The sequence below is a fragment of the Salmo trutta genome, chromosome 18 (assembly GCF_901001165.1).
Source record: "Salmo trutta chromosome 18, fSalTru1.1, whole genome shotgun sequence".
In the NCBI taxonomy this organism is placed as follows: domain Eukaryota; kingdom Metazoa; phylum Chordata; class Actinopteri; order Salmoniformes; family Salmonidae; genus Salmo; species Salmo trutta.
The window spans coordinates 42,292,287-42,311,469 of NC_042974.1; the positions used below are offsets into that span (position 1 = coordinate 42,292,287).

Below are 19,183 nucleotides of genomic sequence, written 5' to 3' on the forward strand. Positions count from 1 at the left end.
CTGAAGTTGCCCCTCTGAATTTGGTAGGCTGGTGTACTACTACTACAGTATTGTAAACGGTTCGCCTACAGAGAGACAGGGGGGAGAGAGAGGTTTATCTCTTGAAGGGATGCTTTGAAACGAGGCTTAGATCCCACCCAGTGAAAGAGTAGGCGGGTCAGAGGCGGAGGATGGCACACAGGCGTCATCCCACTCTCGACTCAGACCAGACGCTTCAACTTTTTATATCAATCGCGAGTGAGCTGCTACAGCAAGGAAGTATCCTCAGCTGAGCTGAGATATCCACACCGGAGACAAAAGAGTTGAACGCTTTTCCCCCTCCTTCAAGCAACGTATATTTTGTAGGGGATCTGTTTTTACAAGGCGGAACCACTATTCTTTCGATGTTGACATCGTAGTTTTCTGATCAAAAAGGCACTGGGCTCTAAACTTTTGCGTTTTACGCGTATGTAAGAAGTTCAAAAGCGTATTTTCAGATATTTTACCGTTATAAACAACTGTTATGTCGCGCTACTGAAGCGGTTAAGGACATGTCCGATTCGTCCAGGTGAGTGCAAAATAAACATGAGGAAATAGCATGCTTTTATGTTTTTGATAGCTATAATTTCAGAAGACTAAGAATAAACAATATAACAGAAAATCGCACCGCCGCTCTCCCAACTTTGGACTTCACTAACCAACATAGGCCTAATTAATCGTTTTTAGATCATTATGCTGTCTGGTGTAAATGCATTTATTTTGTAGGCTACCATATCAAATAGGCTATTCATGTCTTTACGTAATGAAACAAAAGTGTTGTATTCGGCTCACGGCGTACGCCTAGACGCGCGCGATGTAACATTAATTGGAGAAACTTCTTGTTTTGATTAAGTCCCTCCTGTGTCTGCACAACGGTTTAGCGTGGGCGAGTTATGTTTTAACAGATGTCCGTCGTTCCTGATTATCTTTAGTAGCCTATTATTTCCATCATAGAAAAGCTTGAAACACTAGCCTACGCATTCCCACTGGGCACACACTGGTTGGAACAACGTTATTTCCACATAATTTCAATGATATGACAGTGAACCAACGTGGAATATAAATTGAATTGACGGCTGTGCCTAGTGGGATTGGTATTGAATATTATAAAAATACCATATATATACTTTTTTTCCCCACGACTGCCTGGATTTAGTCTATGTTGTGTAGCCCTGTTGGTTACAATGCGATGTTGTCTATAATATGCCTATAGGGCGGTTTTGGGGGGATAGGAATGAGAGAAAAGCAGGCACCTGATTGTTTTGTTTCCTTTTGTTTTCCACATGAACCTTTCTTCACTCTTCTCAGTCTATCCAGCAGTAAATGTGCTACCTGTTGAAGTTGCACGACAATGGGGCTCCTGTTCTCGGGTGATTCAGTGAAGGCGAGGGGCCGAATTGTGTTTCCAATTTCAAGACAAAGTAAAAAGAGATAGGCTACTACTGCAACCTGTGGGTGGCGATAATGGACCAGTTGGCTGCTAGCCTATGATTTTGGATGCCGTTTTTTCGCCCGTCAGTCACAGAGGCATTAATCCAATCAGGTCTGCTTTCAACACATGTTGGTAGAATGTGTGCTGAGTCTGCCGACACTCAAGCAACAAATTGCGTGACTCTATTGTTCGTCGTCTGACTGCGTTTTCGTTGTCTCTCAAATATGGCTTTCGATTTAACTCTGAATTTATTTGATATGAGTAAGTATTTAATATATAATAGGCTACTGAAAGTATTATGAAGTATTATAGTATTATAAAGCCGACAGGTAGACTATAGGCCTAATAGAGAAATAATGTACGCTGACTGCGATCCTTCATGCGCAAGAGATCCTCCATGCGTAATTTGGAACCAATTCGAGTATGCAATACAAGTAACGATCAGATTAATTTCGAAAACAAGACTATAACTAGATTTGTCTTGGGGATGCACACTATGCTATTCACAACTTTCATTTCAGATAGAATAAGTTAACTTGGCTTGGAGATGGGGTTGTGACGCAGTTACTACGGCTCGTAACTTCATGCCAACTGTTTCCCCCTGCTAAAAATGCTGTAATCAGCACTTCTGTCCAAACAAATAATGGATATAGGCCTACGTGGAGAGGAAGAAATAACAGCCGAGTCAACAACTTGACTCGACCCGGCGGGATATTTAGTCATACGCGCTCTGTTTTATTAGCCTACACATTCTATAAAGTATGACTGTTTAGACTTTGAGTCCACAAGAGCAAATCTCCAACAAATAATAACATTGCACCGACTAAATAATAAAAATAGCCTAACTCTGATACTTGATCTATCCTACAGACAACAAAATCAGTCCAATGGCTCGACCATCCTAATTGAGAGAGGGAAATACGGAGAATTGAATCCCGGTGGCGGAGCAGCCTCCGGTGCCGAACCGACTGACAACCCCCAGTTCAGCGAAAGGGACCAGCAGTCACGGGGAGGAATAATGATGCCGAATAGTCTGCTTGGTTTCCAGTCGAGGTCGCCGTTGTTCAGAACACTGTCCAGGTCATCCAGTGGATATTTTTCGTTCGACAGCGATTCTATTCCAAGCTCCCCGCTATTGAAAGATAACAAGTCGACACAGACTCCGAGCCCATCTAGCCAAGTCATGACTCACGCACTGCAGCGCATGTCTCAAGCACAGGAGACCAATCGAGATTATGGTAAGGCACACCCTTGCTTGTGTCGCACAAATAAATGTTGTTACTCACTACCCAGCCCGCGTTGGGCAGCTGCATGCCATAGCGTACATGATAAATTCTTGACGCGCAAATAATGATATGTGCCATGCCCCTGTGTCAATCGGAAGGTGTACTTTGTTTTGAACTCTTAACCCACACCAGTTGACGACATTCTCTGTCTTCCAACGTATTAAGGACCATTGGTTTTGTAGCGTGTTCACTGATATGGGGGGAGGATTGGGGGCTATTACGCACGGATGCGTCTTCGTTTATTGCATGCTATTGTTCCTTGGGCGGTTTGTAATGTCTATTGTTATATTTACTTCAGTATCGCAGTCTTTACCATATCTGCATGTGTCCAGCCAACATAATTACGTGACCATGAGCCAACAGTTGGATTCATCCTCAGCAGGAAGTTTCTAAAGAACAGTATCTGCCCTCTGTTTACTGAGTTGTGTCATAAGCCACCAAGGATCCACCTGGGCTCAGACAGGGTGTGTGTGTGTGTGTGCACACGTCATAGCAAAACATGCGCGTGCATATGAGTGTTAAAGGCACCAGTACGTGCACACAGATTTACACTCAACCTCAATAACATTCCCTGACAAAGCTAATGGTCATATAAGACAAGCTAAAGGAAATACACAGGGACAAACAGGCACAGTGCATAATAGATGTGATTGAGCAGCCTGATTAATTTGTGTCCTTTTATTTGAGTATAGGCCAGTCAAAATAGACCTCTGTCTCTTTTGTCAGCAGCAGACAAGGATTCCTCTCCGTTCATTCTCTTTAGGAGCCGCCTGATATATGGGACAGATAAATCTCTATCTGTAGTGTTTCTCCACATCTCTAATCCCAGAGGCCACTCTTAATGGGGTAGAGAACAACAACTGTTCTATCTCTGATCTTGGGAAGTCAGTGAACTGGCTCCAACTCAAATCCATTTCTTTAGATAAAGTCTGAATAGTATGTTTGTGGAGAATAACAGATGTTCTCCAGTTTTACTTCTACCGTATGTCAGTTCTTGCCTGAGGGAGACAGACACTGTGGAGGAATTCTTTTCTGACTATCAGATATGAGTGATCCTAGCGCACATGTAGAACACCACAGCCGTGGTTTTATATCTTCTCAGGGCATAATGCTTTTGGTGACCTAAATGGCATTTTGATTTTGACAACTTTACTTGAGGATTCTTGACGAATATCCTTTATAACTCAGTCATAAGGTTGTCATAATATAACAGAATGCCACATTTCATAATACCAGTCCTACACTTATCTTGGGAAATGTTGACATGATGCATGTCATGAATTGTCACTGTGCTGTGTTATTGTTATGTCTCTTTTATGACAGTGTTATAACAATGTTATACCAGGCCACTTGCAGTAAAGTAAGTCAAGTGTTTCCACATTAACATATGGTTCCACTGATATTACAGGGCCCCTGAGGGATATGAGAAATATTAGACACATGTTTCATGACACCTGTGAGTCATAGAAAGAGATCAGAACACATTCATATTGACAACTTAACCACACTATAGGAACCACTTGGCATGCCTGCGAAGTGTCATACTGGCCTTCTCTTAGTAATGCTGTAGCTTGGTCTTTGTTACTAGATTGTGTTCCAATGAGTTCTGACAGCCATTTGCTCTTTGTCCACCAGATGCGTGGCCCAACCCCCTCCACCCCTATAGACCACGGCCACCGCCAACTGCAGGGGACATGTGGCCAGAGACACTGATCGGTCAGGAGCTTCAGCGCATTGGAGACGAGTTTAACGATCTCGTCATACATGTGAGTAGGTACACCACACCAGCACTGAGTCTTGTAACCTACTACTGTATATACACACACAGGTTTGGAGGAGCCACAGATAAGTGATGATGAGAATGATAATGCCCCTTATATCCAGAAGATGCATCATTTTGGGGGTGTTAGCATTTAATTAAAGGACCCTCTTCAGGGAATGGGTAGCTTCAATATCCAGGGGGTACAAATATGCTACATAGGCACTGCAAAAATTATTATATCAGGGTCTTGATAATCACAGGTGTCACTGTAGGGCAGGGGAAAGTTAATCTTCCCATTAGATATTGTCAATAATTTAAGTGTTGTCTCAGAGCTGCTGCCAAAGTCATGGCAGCACTGGTGAACAAAATGCCTGTGCTGCCATATGTTTTTTTTTTACTTCTCTTGCTACTTGCATAGTACATTTCTGGAGGTTGCATCACCTTATTTACAAACCATATCAAGGACTGCACTGTATCAAATGGAGCTGATAAAGTGCTCAGCTTAACATGTGCCATTCTAAATGATTTCACGCTTCCATACTTTCTTTGTGTCCTTGACCTAGCATAGACACATTCTGTGCTGTAATTTCTTATGTACTGCGTGCTCTCCGGTTTGATAACATTATTTATAATAGATACAGGACAGATCCAATAGCCACATTGAAATTGTGGTGCATAGTGCAGAAGGCAAGATAAAGGGAAATCTGTGCACCTGCTATTGCAACATTGTACAGTAGCTTGTATGTGAGCATGGGGATTAATCAGCCAGCTGTTCATCTACAGCATATTGTCATGTCTTTGTACCTTAAACAATATCTGTGAGTTGGTGATACATCTTATCCTGGGTTATCAGTTTCCTGGTTCATTTTGTAACTCTTACACTTCAACACTAATACTCAAGGCTTGTTGTGTTCATTTTTGGAGAAAATATTTTGTTTACACTCTATGGAGTTTTCTCCCATGTTCCTTTCTTGTCACTCTCCATCTGAGCAGACTTGAATTGGCTGAAATGAAATAAGTTTTTCTTGCCAGCTCATAACACCGGGATTTTCTTGTCGTGGACATTGTGTATCTTTGCATTTGAGAATGTTATGATGTGTTTTCTTCATCCCCAAGAGTCACTGTCTGGTACCCATGAAGGCGGACAGTTTGTCTGTATAACCAAAAAGATTAACTGAAGACACATACTTTTCTTTCAAATGAGTGTGTGAGGATTTGCTGTGAGGTAAATGTTGTGTTACTAATGGCCTCTGAATGTCTGAGGAGAAAGAAATATTTTATACACCTTTCAACAAATGAGGCTGTGATTCAGACTTAACACACATTGTAGAACAGAACAGGGCTTGTTTGTGTGTGTGTGGTACTGTATTGGCTAGAGGGAGGTGTATGTATTTTGAGAACAATGAGCCCAATAAAAAGCAGAACATGTTGTGTTCTATGTTCCGTGTTTTGGTCTCAGGTGTTTGGTTGATATCAGAGCGAGGAATTCTGCAAGACTGTCTCTGTCTAGAATCTAGAGCTGTCTCATATGTGACCGACCGCCTTGATTCGGTCTTATGTAGCAAAATTTGAAATTGTGTTTTTTTACGTTGGATAAAAGCACAGAGCTACAAGATGGTATATCTTACACTGCATTTGAGGAACAACGGGAAAATAATTCTGCTTTGAAAGTTAATGAACTTGAAACCTCACTTTTGAGAAAATGGTGTTTGAATATTTTGTTATCTACTGGAGAGCTCTTCTTTGTCAGCACCCATTCAGCATTGTTCACACCCTCTTAAGCTTTAGCCCCCACCCAAACTCTGACCATTTTAATCACCCTAGCAGAGCTGGTTATGCTGTTTTCATGTTATCCAGAGCGTTGGTGACTGTAACTGTGCTGCTGGCAACAATTTAATTACGTTTTTTTACAGACGTTTACTGACATCGGCCATATTCAATGGGTTTTGAGCGTTCGGTAATTCATCAGTTATTCTGCGCTCTGGCACACTCAGACAAGAGTGTAGATGGCCAGACTGAATTTATGAACGCATCTGAAATGGTTACTTGCATAGTGGAGTCTTTTGTTAAGACATGTAGCTAGCTAGCTAACTAAACAATGAACCACAATCCCAACTCATGACGTTACTAGCCTGCATGAATCTGCAGGTAACTAACCAACCAGGTTCAATTTTTTATTTTTTTTTATTTTTATTTCACCTTTATTTAACCAGGTAGGCAAGTTGAGAACAAGTTCTCATTTACAATTGCGACCTGGCCAAGATAAAGCAAAGCAGTTCGACAACATACAAAAACACAGAGTTACACATGGAGTAAAACAACATACAATCAATGATGCAGAAGAAAAAAATAAGACTATATACAATGTGAGCAAATGATGTGAGATACGGGAGGTAAAGGCAAAAAAATGCCATGGTGGCAAAGTAAATAAAGTATGGCAAGAAAAACACTGGAATGGTAGATTTGTAGTTTGAAGAAAGTTAAAAGTTAAAATATAAATAATATGGTGCAAAGGAGCAAAATAAATAAAATAAATAAATACAGTAGGGGAAGAGGTAGTAGTTTGGGCTAAATTAAGGATGGGCTATGTACAGGTGCAGAGATCTGTGAGCTGCTCTGACAGCTGGTGCTTAAAGCTAGTGAGGGAGATAAGTGTTTCCAGTTTTAGAGATTTTTGTAGTTCGTTCCAGTCATTGGCCGCTGAGAAATGGAAGGAGAGACGACCAAAGGAGGAGTTGGCTTTAGGGGTGACCAGAGAGATATACCTGCTGGAGCGCGTGCTACAGGTGGGTGCTGCTATGGTGACCAGTGAGCGGAGATAAGGGGGGACTTTACCTAGCAGGGTCTTGTAGATGACCTGGAGCCAATGTGTTTGGCGACGATTATGAAGTGAAGGCCAGCCAACGAGAGCATACAGGTCGCAGTGGTGGGTTGTATATGGGGCTTTGGTGACAAAACGGATGGCACTGTGATAGACTGCATCCAGCTTGTTGAGTAGGGTATTGGAGGCTATTTTGTAAATGACATCGCCGAAGTCGAGGATTGGTAGGATGGTCAGTTTTACGAGGGTATGTTTGGCAGCATGAGTAAAGGATGCTTTGTTGCGAAATAGGAAGCCAATTCTAGATTTCACTTTGGATTGGAGATGATTGATGTGAGTCTGGAAGGAGAGTTTACAGTCTAACCAGACACCTAGGTATTTGTAGTTGTCCACAAATTCTAAGTTAGAACCGTCCAGAGAAGTTATGTTGGATGGGCGGGCAGGTGCAGGCAGCGATCGGTTGAAGAGCATGCATTTAGTTTTACTTGTGTTTAGGAGCAGTTGGAGACCACGGAAGGAGAGTTGAATGGCATTGAAGCTCGTCTGGAGGGTTGTTAACACAGTGTCCAAAGAAGGGCCAGAAGTATACAGAATGGTGTCGTCTGCGTAGAGGTGGATCAGAGATTCACCAGCAGCAAGAGCGACATCATTTATGTATACAGAGAAAAGAGTTGGCCCAAGAATTGAACCCTGTGGTACCCCCATAGAGACTGCCAGAGGTCCAGACAGTAGGCCCTCCGATTTGACACACTGAACTCTGTCAGAGAAGTAGTTGGTGAACCAGGCGACGCAATCGTTTGAGAAACCAAGGCTACTAAGTCTGCCGATGAGGATGTGGTGATTAACAGAGTCAAAAGGTTTGGCCAGGTCAATGAATACGGCAGCACAGTATTGTTTCTTATCGATGGCGGTTATGATGTCGTTTAGGACCTTGAGCGTGGCTGAGGTGCACCCATGACCAGCTCTGAAACCAGATTGCATAGCGGAGAGGGTGCGGTGGGATTCGAAATAGTCGGTAATCTGTTTGTTGACTTGGCTTTTGAAGACCTTAGAAAGGCAGGGTAGGATGGATATAGGTCTGTAGCAATTTGGGTCAAGAGTGTCACCTCCTTTGAAGAGGGGGATGACAGCAGCTGCTTTCCAATCTATGGGAGCTAGTTAGCTAGTTAACATTAGGTTATAACTAGCCAAGAAAATTATTCTGAGGTACGAATAATAAGATCATACACGTAATGTTAGGTAACGAGCCAGTCAACTAATGTTAGCTAGCTAGCTAACAGTACACTTTAACTTGAAATGAAAATACTTTATGTCAAAATTAGAAATGTGTAATATCTGAAAATGTAGGTCGCTAGACAATCTTAACTGTGGTCTGAAATCGGAGTAGATAGCCAGAGCGAATTTACCAGATAAAGTTACATCTATCAACAGTTCTTGCAATGACATTCTATTGAAATGTATACTTGCATAGTGGAGTATTTTGTTAAGACATGTAGCTAGCTAGCTTGCTAAACAATGAACCATAATTCCAACTCATGATGTTACTAACCTGCATGAATCTGCAGGTAACTAACCAACCAGGTTCAATGTTAGCTAACAGTACACTTTAACTTGAAATGAAAATTCTTTATGTCAAAATTAGAAATGTGTTATATCTGAAAATGTAGCTAGCTAGACTATCTTACCCATAGACATCATAGATGTCACGGATGCCATGGTTTCCCTTAGTTTGAAGTTGTAATCCGGAGACAGGTGTTTTCTCCATCTCCTTAGCTATCATACTCAAATTCCCCTAATGCAGTTTTACTACGCAATATATTTTTTTAAAAGCAGCATTAGACAGGATTACCTACACATACTGACCAGCTCAAATAGACAGAAGCATGCTATATGGCAGACCAATCCAAATTCATCTCTCGGCATGTCCAGCCCACTTATTATCTCAGTTAATCATGGCTAGCGGGAAGGTTGCTGACTTTTTCTGTGGCTAAACCAACTAAACTCATAATTTAACAATTTTATACATATTTACAGATGGCATACAAGTTTGATATTAAGGCTCTTGAAAATTCACATGTTCGAGAAGGTATTTCTTCCAAAAAAACGCATTTTGATTAAAACCTTTTTTGTACGTCCAAATGGCTCTCCTGTGAAGTAGTGACCCGCGACATAGGCCTAGTTTCCTGAAACGGGTCACATATGTCTCCTATCTGTCTCAAATGTCTATTAAATAACTACACTGCCTTCGGAAAGTATTCAGATCCCTTGACTTTTTCCACATTTTGTTAGGTTACAGCCTTATTCTAAAATTGATAAGGGAAAAAAACTATTGAATCAATCTACACACAATACCCCATAATGACAAAGCAAAAACAGGTTTTTAGAAATTGTAGCAAATTTATAAAAAATCTAAAACTGAAATATCACAGACCCTTTACTCAGTACTTTTTTGAAGCACCTTTGGCAGCGATTTCAGCCTCGAGTCTTGGGTATGACTCGACAAGCTTAGCACACCTTTATTTGGGGAGTATTCTCCCATTGTTCTCTGCAGATCCTCTCAAGCTCTGTCAGGTTGGATGGGGAGCGTTGCTGCACAACTATTTTCAGGTCTTCAGAGATCTTTGATCGGGTTCAGGTCTGGGCTCTGGCTGGGCCACTCAAGGACATTCAAAGACTTGTCCCGAAGCCACTCCTTCATTGCCTTGGCTGTGTGCTTAGGGTTGTTGTCCTGTTGGAAGGTGAACCTTCGCCCCAGTCTGAGGTCCTGAGCGCTCTGGAGTAGGTTGTCATCAAGATCTCTCTGTACTTTGCTCCATTCATCTTGGCCTCGATCCTGACTAGTCTCCCAGTACCTGCCTCTGAAAAACATCCCCACAGCATGATGCTGCCACCACCATGTTTCACCGTAGGGATGGTGCTGACGTGAGTGACTTTCCTCCTGACGTGACGCTTGGCCAAGAGTTCAATCTTGGTTTCCCCAGATCGGAGAATCTTGTTTCCCATGGTCAGAGAGTCTTTAGGTGCCTTTTGGCCACTCGACCATAAAGGCCTGATTGGTGGAGTGCTGCAGAGATGGTTGTCCTTCTAGAAGGTTCTCCCATCTCCATAGAGGAACTCGAGAGCTCTGTCAGAGTGACCAGCAGGTTCTTGGTCACCTCCCTGACCAAGGCCCTTCTCCCCTGATTGCTCAGTTTGGCCGGGTGGCCAGCTCTAGGAAGAGTCTTGGTGGTTCCAAACTTCTTCAATTTAAGATTGATGGAGGCCACTGCGTTCTTGGTGACCTTCAATGCAGCAGAATCTTTTTGGTACACTTCCCCAGATCTGTGCCTTGACACAATCCTGTCACGGAGCTCTACGGACAATTCTTTTGACCTCATGGCTTGCTTTTTGCTCTGACATGTACTGTCAACTGTGGGAGCTTATATAGACAGGTGTGTGCCTTTCCAAATCATGTCCAATCAATTGAATTTACCAGAGGTGGGCTCCAATCAAGTTTTAGAAACATTTCAAGGATGATCAATGGAAACAGGATGCACCTGACCTCAATTTAGGGTCTAAATACTTCTGTAAATAAGGTATTTCTGTTTATTTTCTAAAAACCTGTTTTCACTTTGTTGTTATGGGGTATTGTGTGTAGATTGCTGAGGATTTTTATTTATTTAATCCATTTTGGAATACAGCTGTAACGTAACAAAATATGGAAAAGTCAAGGGGTCTGAATATTTTCTGAAGGCACTCTATATACAGGTTATTACATTGTGTGTTACTGACAAATGCAGGTGTTTCATCTGGCTTTATGTATACGTTTTCAACTGCCCATAACTGTCATAATGCTTGTATCTGGATCAGAGGTAGTATCTCCTGGCTAGTGAGTTATTTCCTTGTAAACAAAGCGTTTGTGTGTTTTCAGGTGTCACCTAAGGTGAATAGAAAAAACTCCTGTGCAGTATGTTCACTGATCTGCAGATCTGTCATTTGTCAGACTTCCCAGTCCTCACTTCGGATTGTCTCCATGGCCTCTGGCCACCCACGCAACTGACCACTGACCTACATTACTCTCAGGATGACCTGATTTTGTTTTGCTATTACACACACACACACACACACACACACACACACACACACACACACACACACACACACACACACACACACACACACACACACCCACCATCTCTGCCTAATAGCCATTATGGAAAATACTCTGGCTGTCTGAGTGCGCAATCAAGATCAAGTTTTGGGGTTAGAGAGCTCAGAGGAGGAAGTGTCAGGTTATAGTGACTGGGCAGATGGTTAGTGAGTGAGTGGTTGTGTTGCAGCATGGCAGGGCTACGTGACTGCTCAGCTTCATTATTCCTACCCTGTGGTTAAGGCTCTCAGAGAGCCCACTGTGGTCTCTAATTATCCACAGGTCCGCCTTTACAGGCCTCATTCACCCAGCACCATGGAGACCCACTCAGTCCAGCCCCGGCCTGGCCTGGCCCTCCGGACCTGCTCTTTGACCGGCTCTTTCTCCCAGGGTCAGTTTGGACCCAGGGCTCCAGCGGTTGTCATGCTTTGTGAGAGGCACTGGAAAGATCTTCTAAGTGGAGTTGGTCCACTGTTAAGTCTTTGAGTGTGTTGTGGGTTTGGGTGTCTCCATACTCTCTTCATCTGGTTCTGCGTTGCTTGCGTGTGTGTTTAGTGGTGGCAATGCTGTGAAGTTAACTTTGCATGTGAAGGTGCTCTGTCCTGTGTACTGAAAAAGGAGGAGTTAATTCAGGGCACTCCTCTGATACTTTGAGCATTTAACTGAACCTTCCCAGACTGACAGATGTGCAGGGTTTTCATTTTTGGGTACTATTCCATTGGTTCCATTGCACCAGGCCTGCTCAATAAAGTGCAGCTAAAGTATTTGAAAGAAATCCAAGTACTATTGGAGCCCAGTTCTGGTGAGACGTATCTCCAGTGGTAGATATGGCAGATAGTAGCGTGAAGGAAAAGGACAAGCACCCTGCTAATGCAAAGCAGATGTCTGGCCACAGAAACATGTTGTATTCTAAGAGAACTAATGTCTGCATTTTGCCACCCAAATTATCTGAGCATTTACATGGCAGCTGACTTCTTTTTTGAGTTTCTATTCTGTTTTTAAATGGGGTTTGTTACTCAGTGATTTTCCTTAGAAAGTGGTGACACCCCATCTTATATGTGATGCAAGGTTATTTTGGCTTAGGACCAGCAGTCTTTCTCTTGTAGAAAGAGGGAGAGAGAAGATTGTCTGTTTGGAAACTATTTTAAGCAGCTGTGTAATACCTTGTTTTGATCAAATAAAAGCACAAGCTGAGTAGCATTGAGTGTTTCAGTGACAACTTTGTTTTTCCTCAGGCAGCAATTGCAGGCAGACATCTGCGAACGTATTAGCGAGTCACTTTAATTTCATGTTGTCTATTCCAAATTCTGTCTGCTCTCCCAATTTGGTCGAATTGTTTTTCAGTGTTCTTCTGGTCTTGTAAGTCATGGCTTCTTTGTTTTGCTTGCATGTGGTGCAGCATTCTGCGTTCTCTCACCCCAGATCAATTGTCAGAGATAGATTAGTCAGTCTGTGTGTGATGCCGGCATGCCACAACACATTTTGGGCACAGAAACAGCTGAATACTCAGGCTCTGATCCATTATACTTGAGACATGGTTTAAGTGTTAATGGTTTGCAACATTGTACCAATTTTCTGGTTGTGGGTGTAAAACGTTCAGTGTGTGTATTTAGTGAATTTGGGTATTAACATTATTCTTAAAGGGAAAGAGAAATTGATCCCATTTTTAAGGAAACTAACAAGTACAATACACACTAACTCCATTTCAGCTAAGCGTGAAATAGCGAAAGTCTTTGAAAGTAATATTGGAATAGGTTTTCTACTGTACCCTCCCCCCAGCTAATAACATATTATTAAAGGGATCATTCACCTGTTGATTTGCCTTATGCCACCCTCTCATGTTGCATGCATCGGGGTGTGAAGTGGCATGTGATTACATACTGTGTGTACTATATAATGCCATACAAAATGCAACATGTAGTCATGATACTATAATACACACCAGAGAGGTTTTACCCTCAGCCTCAATGGCCAAATCTCAGGATACAAGTCTATGTGTTTACACTGTGTTGAAACCACTGCCTGGAATGGCAGCATGTGTTTAATTTGTAGAGCTTACAGTAAGTATAGAAGTCATTCCTCTTTCCATCTCATTCCATTAAAATCTCTTTACCATAGGAACATACACTATTTGTTTCACACATTGTTAAATAGTCCTAAACTTCGAATGAGGATATGTTCAAATCAAACAACCTTTCAATAGCTTGTTTTAAGTTATTGTTAAGTCTTTCAGAACCATCATTTACATCTAGCCAAACCTTCGATCTGTCAATTCTGTAATGAACTCATCATGTTTGGCCTGAATGAGAATGGGGTCTTACAAAGTTTCCAGTCCTGCTCTAAGTCTATCTCACAGAGTAGTTAATGCACCTCAATTTAAGTTCACTTCCTCATCACCTGTTTCCTCAGACACTATTCACAGTCACTCCAGGTTTCTGTGGTTCTTGGCACGACTCATTTAGCGTAAAACCAAGCATTGATATTCCTCTTGCATTTGTTGCTAAAATCCTTTTGTTGAGAGCAGAATACCTGAGGCACAGGGCTGGTTTACAATGTCTGCACTGTATGGTTACCTGCCAAGCTGCTCTGAATCCACACACCTGCAGTGATTTACTAATGGAGCGATGCCCAAGTCATACTTCAGCACAGTTCCTGTAAGAAACAGTTGTTTTTTTCACCTCGAAGCACTAAGGGATAAGTGTAACTCAGACTTGGTGTTTTGTCTTCATTTTATACTTGTAAAATGAATCACGCTTCCTCCGTCCCCTCTGCCAAAGGGCCACAGGGGAAATGCTCAGCGCTTATCGCAAAAGCCCTGCCAAACTAGTGGCCTCAGGCCAAAGTGCTGGCCTGGCCAAGAAAGCCACCTGTTTTCACCTCCACTATGCCAAGTCTGCAGAGGTAATTGTCTGTGAGGGGAGTAGTCCATCCATCCCTCATTATTAGGATACCATGACCTGGCCATGTCCAAGTGCACCACTGAAGACCTAATAGAATGGCTCAATCTCTTCCCTAATCTTTCCATTCACCTCACAGTAAAAATGTCCCTATTTGTGTTTAGTTCATGAAGTGACCTTTCCATTGGAGCTGAAGTACTGCCCTAATAGAATGGCCTTTATGACTGCTGCTGCATTGTATTGCTCATTAAGAGATATGACTCATGTCGTAAACCTGGTATGTTGGGGTTCTCTTCAGCCCAAGGCTGTAGGATTAGTGTGGTCGTTTGCAGGGCCTCTGACCAACATTGCAATGTTGACACAAAGAGCAGAACATTAACCCTCAATTGAGACGGTAAATACAGTTAACATGGTTGCTCATTTAAATAAAATACATTTTTATTTGTCACATGCTTGGTAAACAACAGGTGTAGACTAACAGTGAAATACTTACTTATGGGCCCTTCACAACAATGCAGAGAGAAAAATATAAAAATAATTGAAAGATAATAATACGAGGAATAAATGCACAATGAGTAACTATAACCTGGCTATAGACATGGGGTAACAGTACCGAGTCGATGTGCAGGGGTACGAGTTAATTGAGGTAGATATGTACATATAGGTAGGGGTAAAGTGACTAGGTAACAGGATAGATAATAAGCAGTGGCAGCAGTATACGTGATGAGTGAAAAGAGTTAGTGCAAAAAGGGTCAATGCAGATAGTCCGTGTAGCTATTTGGTTAATTAGCAGTTTTATGGCTTGGGGGTTGAAGCTGTTCAGGGTCCTGTTGGTTCCAGACTTTAATGCTCAATTCTGCTTCTATAATTCAATGCTGTGTACACATCATTACCAAACTCATTCGTATACAAACACATCATGGTACTGTATCACAGGAGCACAAACACATCATGGTACTGTATCACAGGAGCACAAACACATCATGGTACTGTATCACAGGAGCACAAACACATCATGGTACTGTATCACAGGAGCACAAACACATCATGGTACTGTATCACAGGAGCACAAACACATCATGGTACTGTATCACAGGAGCACAAACACATCATGGTACTGTATCACAGGAGCACAAACACATGTAAGAACATTATATGTATTTGTCTGGGCCTCTTGTCTGAGTGTGGAGTGAACCCACTGGTCCTAACACCTGGAGAGGGACCAAGGGTTTGGGTTGAAGTGGACCAGGATGTCAGGAACGAGTTGTGTTTGCCTGATTTCTGTGTTTGTAGGGCTGCATGTATGTGATGAGGAGAATTTACCCCTCATGAAAGGACTGACCACAGTTAAATTCAGCCATGCCCATAGCCAGTATTATCAGCAAACCTCAGCTGTCTGCGTTCCACACACAGCACGGGTCATTATGGTTGTCAGGTGAATGGCACTATTACGCCATGTGTTATGGAAATAATGTTGAATGCTTTATCCTGTATGTTTGTGTATATGTTTAGTGATTATGTATACAGGAGTATGTGTATGTAACAGGGCTCCTTTCGCTGTGTCCTCCACAGCGCCTTGCTGAAGGAAACGGTCAAGTTGCCCAGGAAAACCTGCAGCAGATGCACCAAGAGCCCGCCTTCCTACTGTGGATGGGGCTCCTGATTGGACGACTATTACAGATCATCCTGCAGAGAAGATGATGGGCAGACAGAAGCCTCAATCCCATTCCTGCAGCACCCAGCAGACACATACTGTAGCACCTGGGAGAATTCTGTCAAAAGACCCTGTACATATGTGATTATATAAAATGCTACATTTTCAGATTGAAATTCTCCTCCTGCATATGTGGACCTATTCAAATTTGTCTTGATGGTTTTTAACTTTGAATGGCCTCAAGATTCCCTGATCCAGGATAAGTTGGAATAGGGAATTTGTACAGCTTTGGAGAATACTTTCTTTGGGAATTCTCCAACAACTGGAATTTTGCACCTATGTTTCTTGCTCAGATTTGGAAAGCTGGCCTAATCAAACCACCAAAGATGGAGTGTCCTGTTGCAGAGCACTCACAGGGATAATGCCATGTGGATAATGCTTTGTGGATGTTACATGTGCCTTGTACAGTTTCTGGCTTTTTTACTGAGCTGTTTTCTTTTTCTTGCAGCTATTTATTTTTCACCTAGGTATTTAATTTGTTTGCGAGTTTACTCATGGTCAGATGTGTCGAGTCTGCGCTGTGTCTGGTCCTCCTGGTCCTCATGGCTTCTCACTGTTTCCTTTCCACATCCAAACATCATCTGCAATTCTAATTTGATGCAACCAGTTCCATGGCCGGCTCCATTGACCCAGACATTTAAATCTTAATATTAAATTATTTGTAAGCACCATTTTTAAATGTATTTTCTTTCCAAACATATTCAGTACAATAGCAAGGATGTTAGTAATAATTGTAAGAACAACAACAACAGCTAAAAACAGTGATAGCAAATACAATGCCTAAAATAATAATATTTAATTAAATAAAAGTACATGAATTAGGGCAAATAATGTAAGTTCTTGAAACACCTTATTCTGTTGTCTCACTTGTTTAACCCTGCCCCTTTTCAGATGTCAAACATAATTGCTGTTATCATTTAGCATTTAGCTCGGACGGGCTGTTGTCAGGGCTTTCTTAGCCCAGCTGACACTCATGTTGGCCCGGCCAAGTCCTGTGCAGCGCTGCCAGGTCATTAAATGCTCATAGAAGCTTTGCTGGAAGAGAACCAAACTCTGAGCACCAGGGGAGCAGGGCTTTGTCAATGGAGAGCCATGAGCTAACATTAGCCAGAGGAACAGGCAGAGAGAGCCAATGGGTTCAATACAGGTTGTAATGGATGGGATGACTTGCAGTGCTTGAGAACTTAGATCGATAGACAGGGATAAAAACCAGCCAACAACCTTGAAGGATCTATATTCAAATTCTTGAAAAATTGTTGTATTTCTGATCTGTGGTAGTATGAATGGTTTTTTTAAAGGCCCAGTGCAGTCAAAATCCTGTTTTTCCTGTGTTTTGATGAAAATATCACTTTAAAAGTGTGAAGGAATTTCAGGCAGTATAAGTTAATATATACCAATAACAAAGAGTTCCAAACCTCTTTGCCAATAACAGTTAGTTTTCAGATGACATACTCAGACCACTCCGACAGTCCTAACAAAATTATTGCTAGAGAAATAGTTTTTTACTAAAAAGCTATTTTTGTTTCTTTTTTACAGTTTAAATGGAAAACTATTACAGTAAGGCACTTGCTTAATTGTTACCCAGAAATTATTTGATATTGAGATAAAAACAGATGCATTGGGCCTTTAACGATAAACAAAAATTGAAGTAGGGTTACTTTGAATGTTACATGCTACCACATTGTGCACCATGGGTTGGTTTGAAATTTTATGTGTCCTCTTGTGTGAGCCAAAGATTGATTACACTGTAATTTTGCTGGTTAGATCTTATTGTATAGTACAGTATAGGCGTGGTTCAGTCCAATTGCCTTGGCCACCCTTTTGATTCCATTGCCTCATATTTGTCAGTCTGCCAGTATTTGATTTGAAAATTCATTTCACACCCACAGTTCAATAAATGTTATCCATGGAATGAAATGTTAACAGTATGAAATGTGCTGATAAAAGCCTATCTTTAAAATAACATAGCACTTACAGCTCATTAGAGGTTTTAATTGCCAAACATCTGCCTTTTAGATTTTTTTTAATTTTTGCTGGCCATGTAGACGAAATGTAAGGTATTAGTTGATGAAATTATTTGCAAACCCAATTTTTATTGAGAAGCGTATCATTCCGTCATGTTTTTCTTTGTACCAAAATTGTCTTTTATATATTGTATGACTGTCTTTTCTTTTTTGGTGTTGTCAAATGAAACCAAAGACCTCATTTCAAAGTTGTGTATCTCAGAAGGGTGTTGTCGAGTGTAGAGGCTTTCCAAGAGAACAACTGAAAGCTGAATTTTCACCTTCTGAAACTGATATGGAAACTTCTCAGACAGTCAGCCAATGGTTCCATGTACTCTGCTGTCACTCAATGGATTGATATCTATAGTCCATACTGTCCATGCTTCTTAATGGGTAGAGACCAGACCATAGATAGAAATAGCATTTTTCCCAGACACATACAATAACTTCATTTTGATCCGCAACATTCCCAAGTTCTCCTTAGCAAGAGCCATGAATTTCAACCAGTGTCATCTTGGTGGAGGAAGTACAGGTGTGTCCCTCTTGCACTTTGATTACTGTCCCAGAATTCTGTCTGTTCAGGACCCTTTTGCACTGAGCGCAGACAGACATAAACTGATTTATCTGACTCACAGGACCCAGTACATTTGTAGCAAAATGTCAATTTTTTTCAGTTCTTTTTTTTGCACTGAAATGTTTTACGGTTGTGATTTAAATTGTGCATAATGCTGTGCCTGTATAAAGCCTTTTTTCATCTTTTTAAAAATGTGTTTCTGGAATCTTCTTTCATTGTTGATTAAACCACATTCTTTTTAATGATAAGTTAGTAAGCCCCTGTCATTGTTCTATAACTAGGACCACTCATATTGCAGTCATAATGGAATTAATCACAGGCAATTCATAGAAAGTTTGACCAAAGGAAAATGTGTGGCGAAATATCTTTAGTGCAAACTCTCATTAACACATGTCTACATTTTTGTAAGTGTCATACAGTATGTACATTCTCAAACATGACTATTTGGGTTCAGGTGAAAATAGAAAAGACTATTCATTTGTGTGTCTGTAAAAAGAGGACTTTCTTCCTGTGTGTGGCGGCCACGCTTATCTCTGATCATCTGCAG

At 41.5% G+C, this 19,183-nt stretch overlaps 1 protein-coding gene across 1 annotated transcript; it reads left to right on the plus strand.

Annotated features, from left to right (window-relative positions):
- The first annotated feature begins 213 nt into the window (after window positions 1-213).
- Window positions 214-18,881, plus strand: LOC115153318 (bcl-2-like protein 11). Its single transcript, XM_029698640.1, has 4 exons — window positions 214-547; window positions 2,321-2,688; window positions 4,372-4,502; window positions 15,918-18,881. Exons 1-4 carry the CDS (start codon window positions 531-533, stop codon window positions 16,044-16,046), a joined length of 645 nt encoding a protein of 214 aa, XP_029554500.1. The 5' UTR covers window positions 214-530; the 3' UTR covers window positions 16,047-18,881.
- The last annotated feature ends 302 nt before the right edge of the window (window positions 18,882-19,183 follow it).

Bases quoted from the DNA above. Each gene is read 5' to 3' on its own strand.
- LOC115153318 (XM_029698640.1), top strand. The intron at 2,689-4,371 runs GTAAGGCACACC...TTTGTCCACCAG, and splicing joins GGAGACCAATCGAGATTATG to ATGCGTGGCCCAACCCCCTC. The intron at 4,503-15,917 runs GTGAGTAGGTAC...TGTCCTCCACAG, and splicing joins TTAACGATCTCGTCATACAT to CGCCTTGCTGAAGGAAACGG.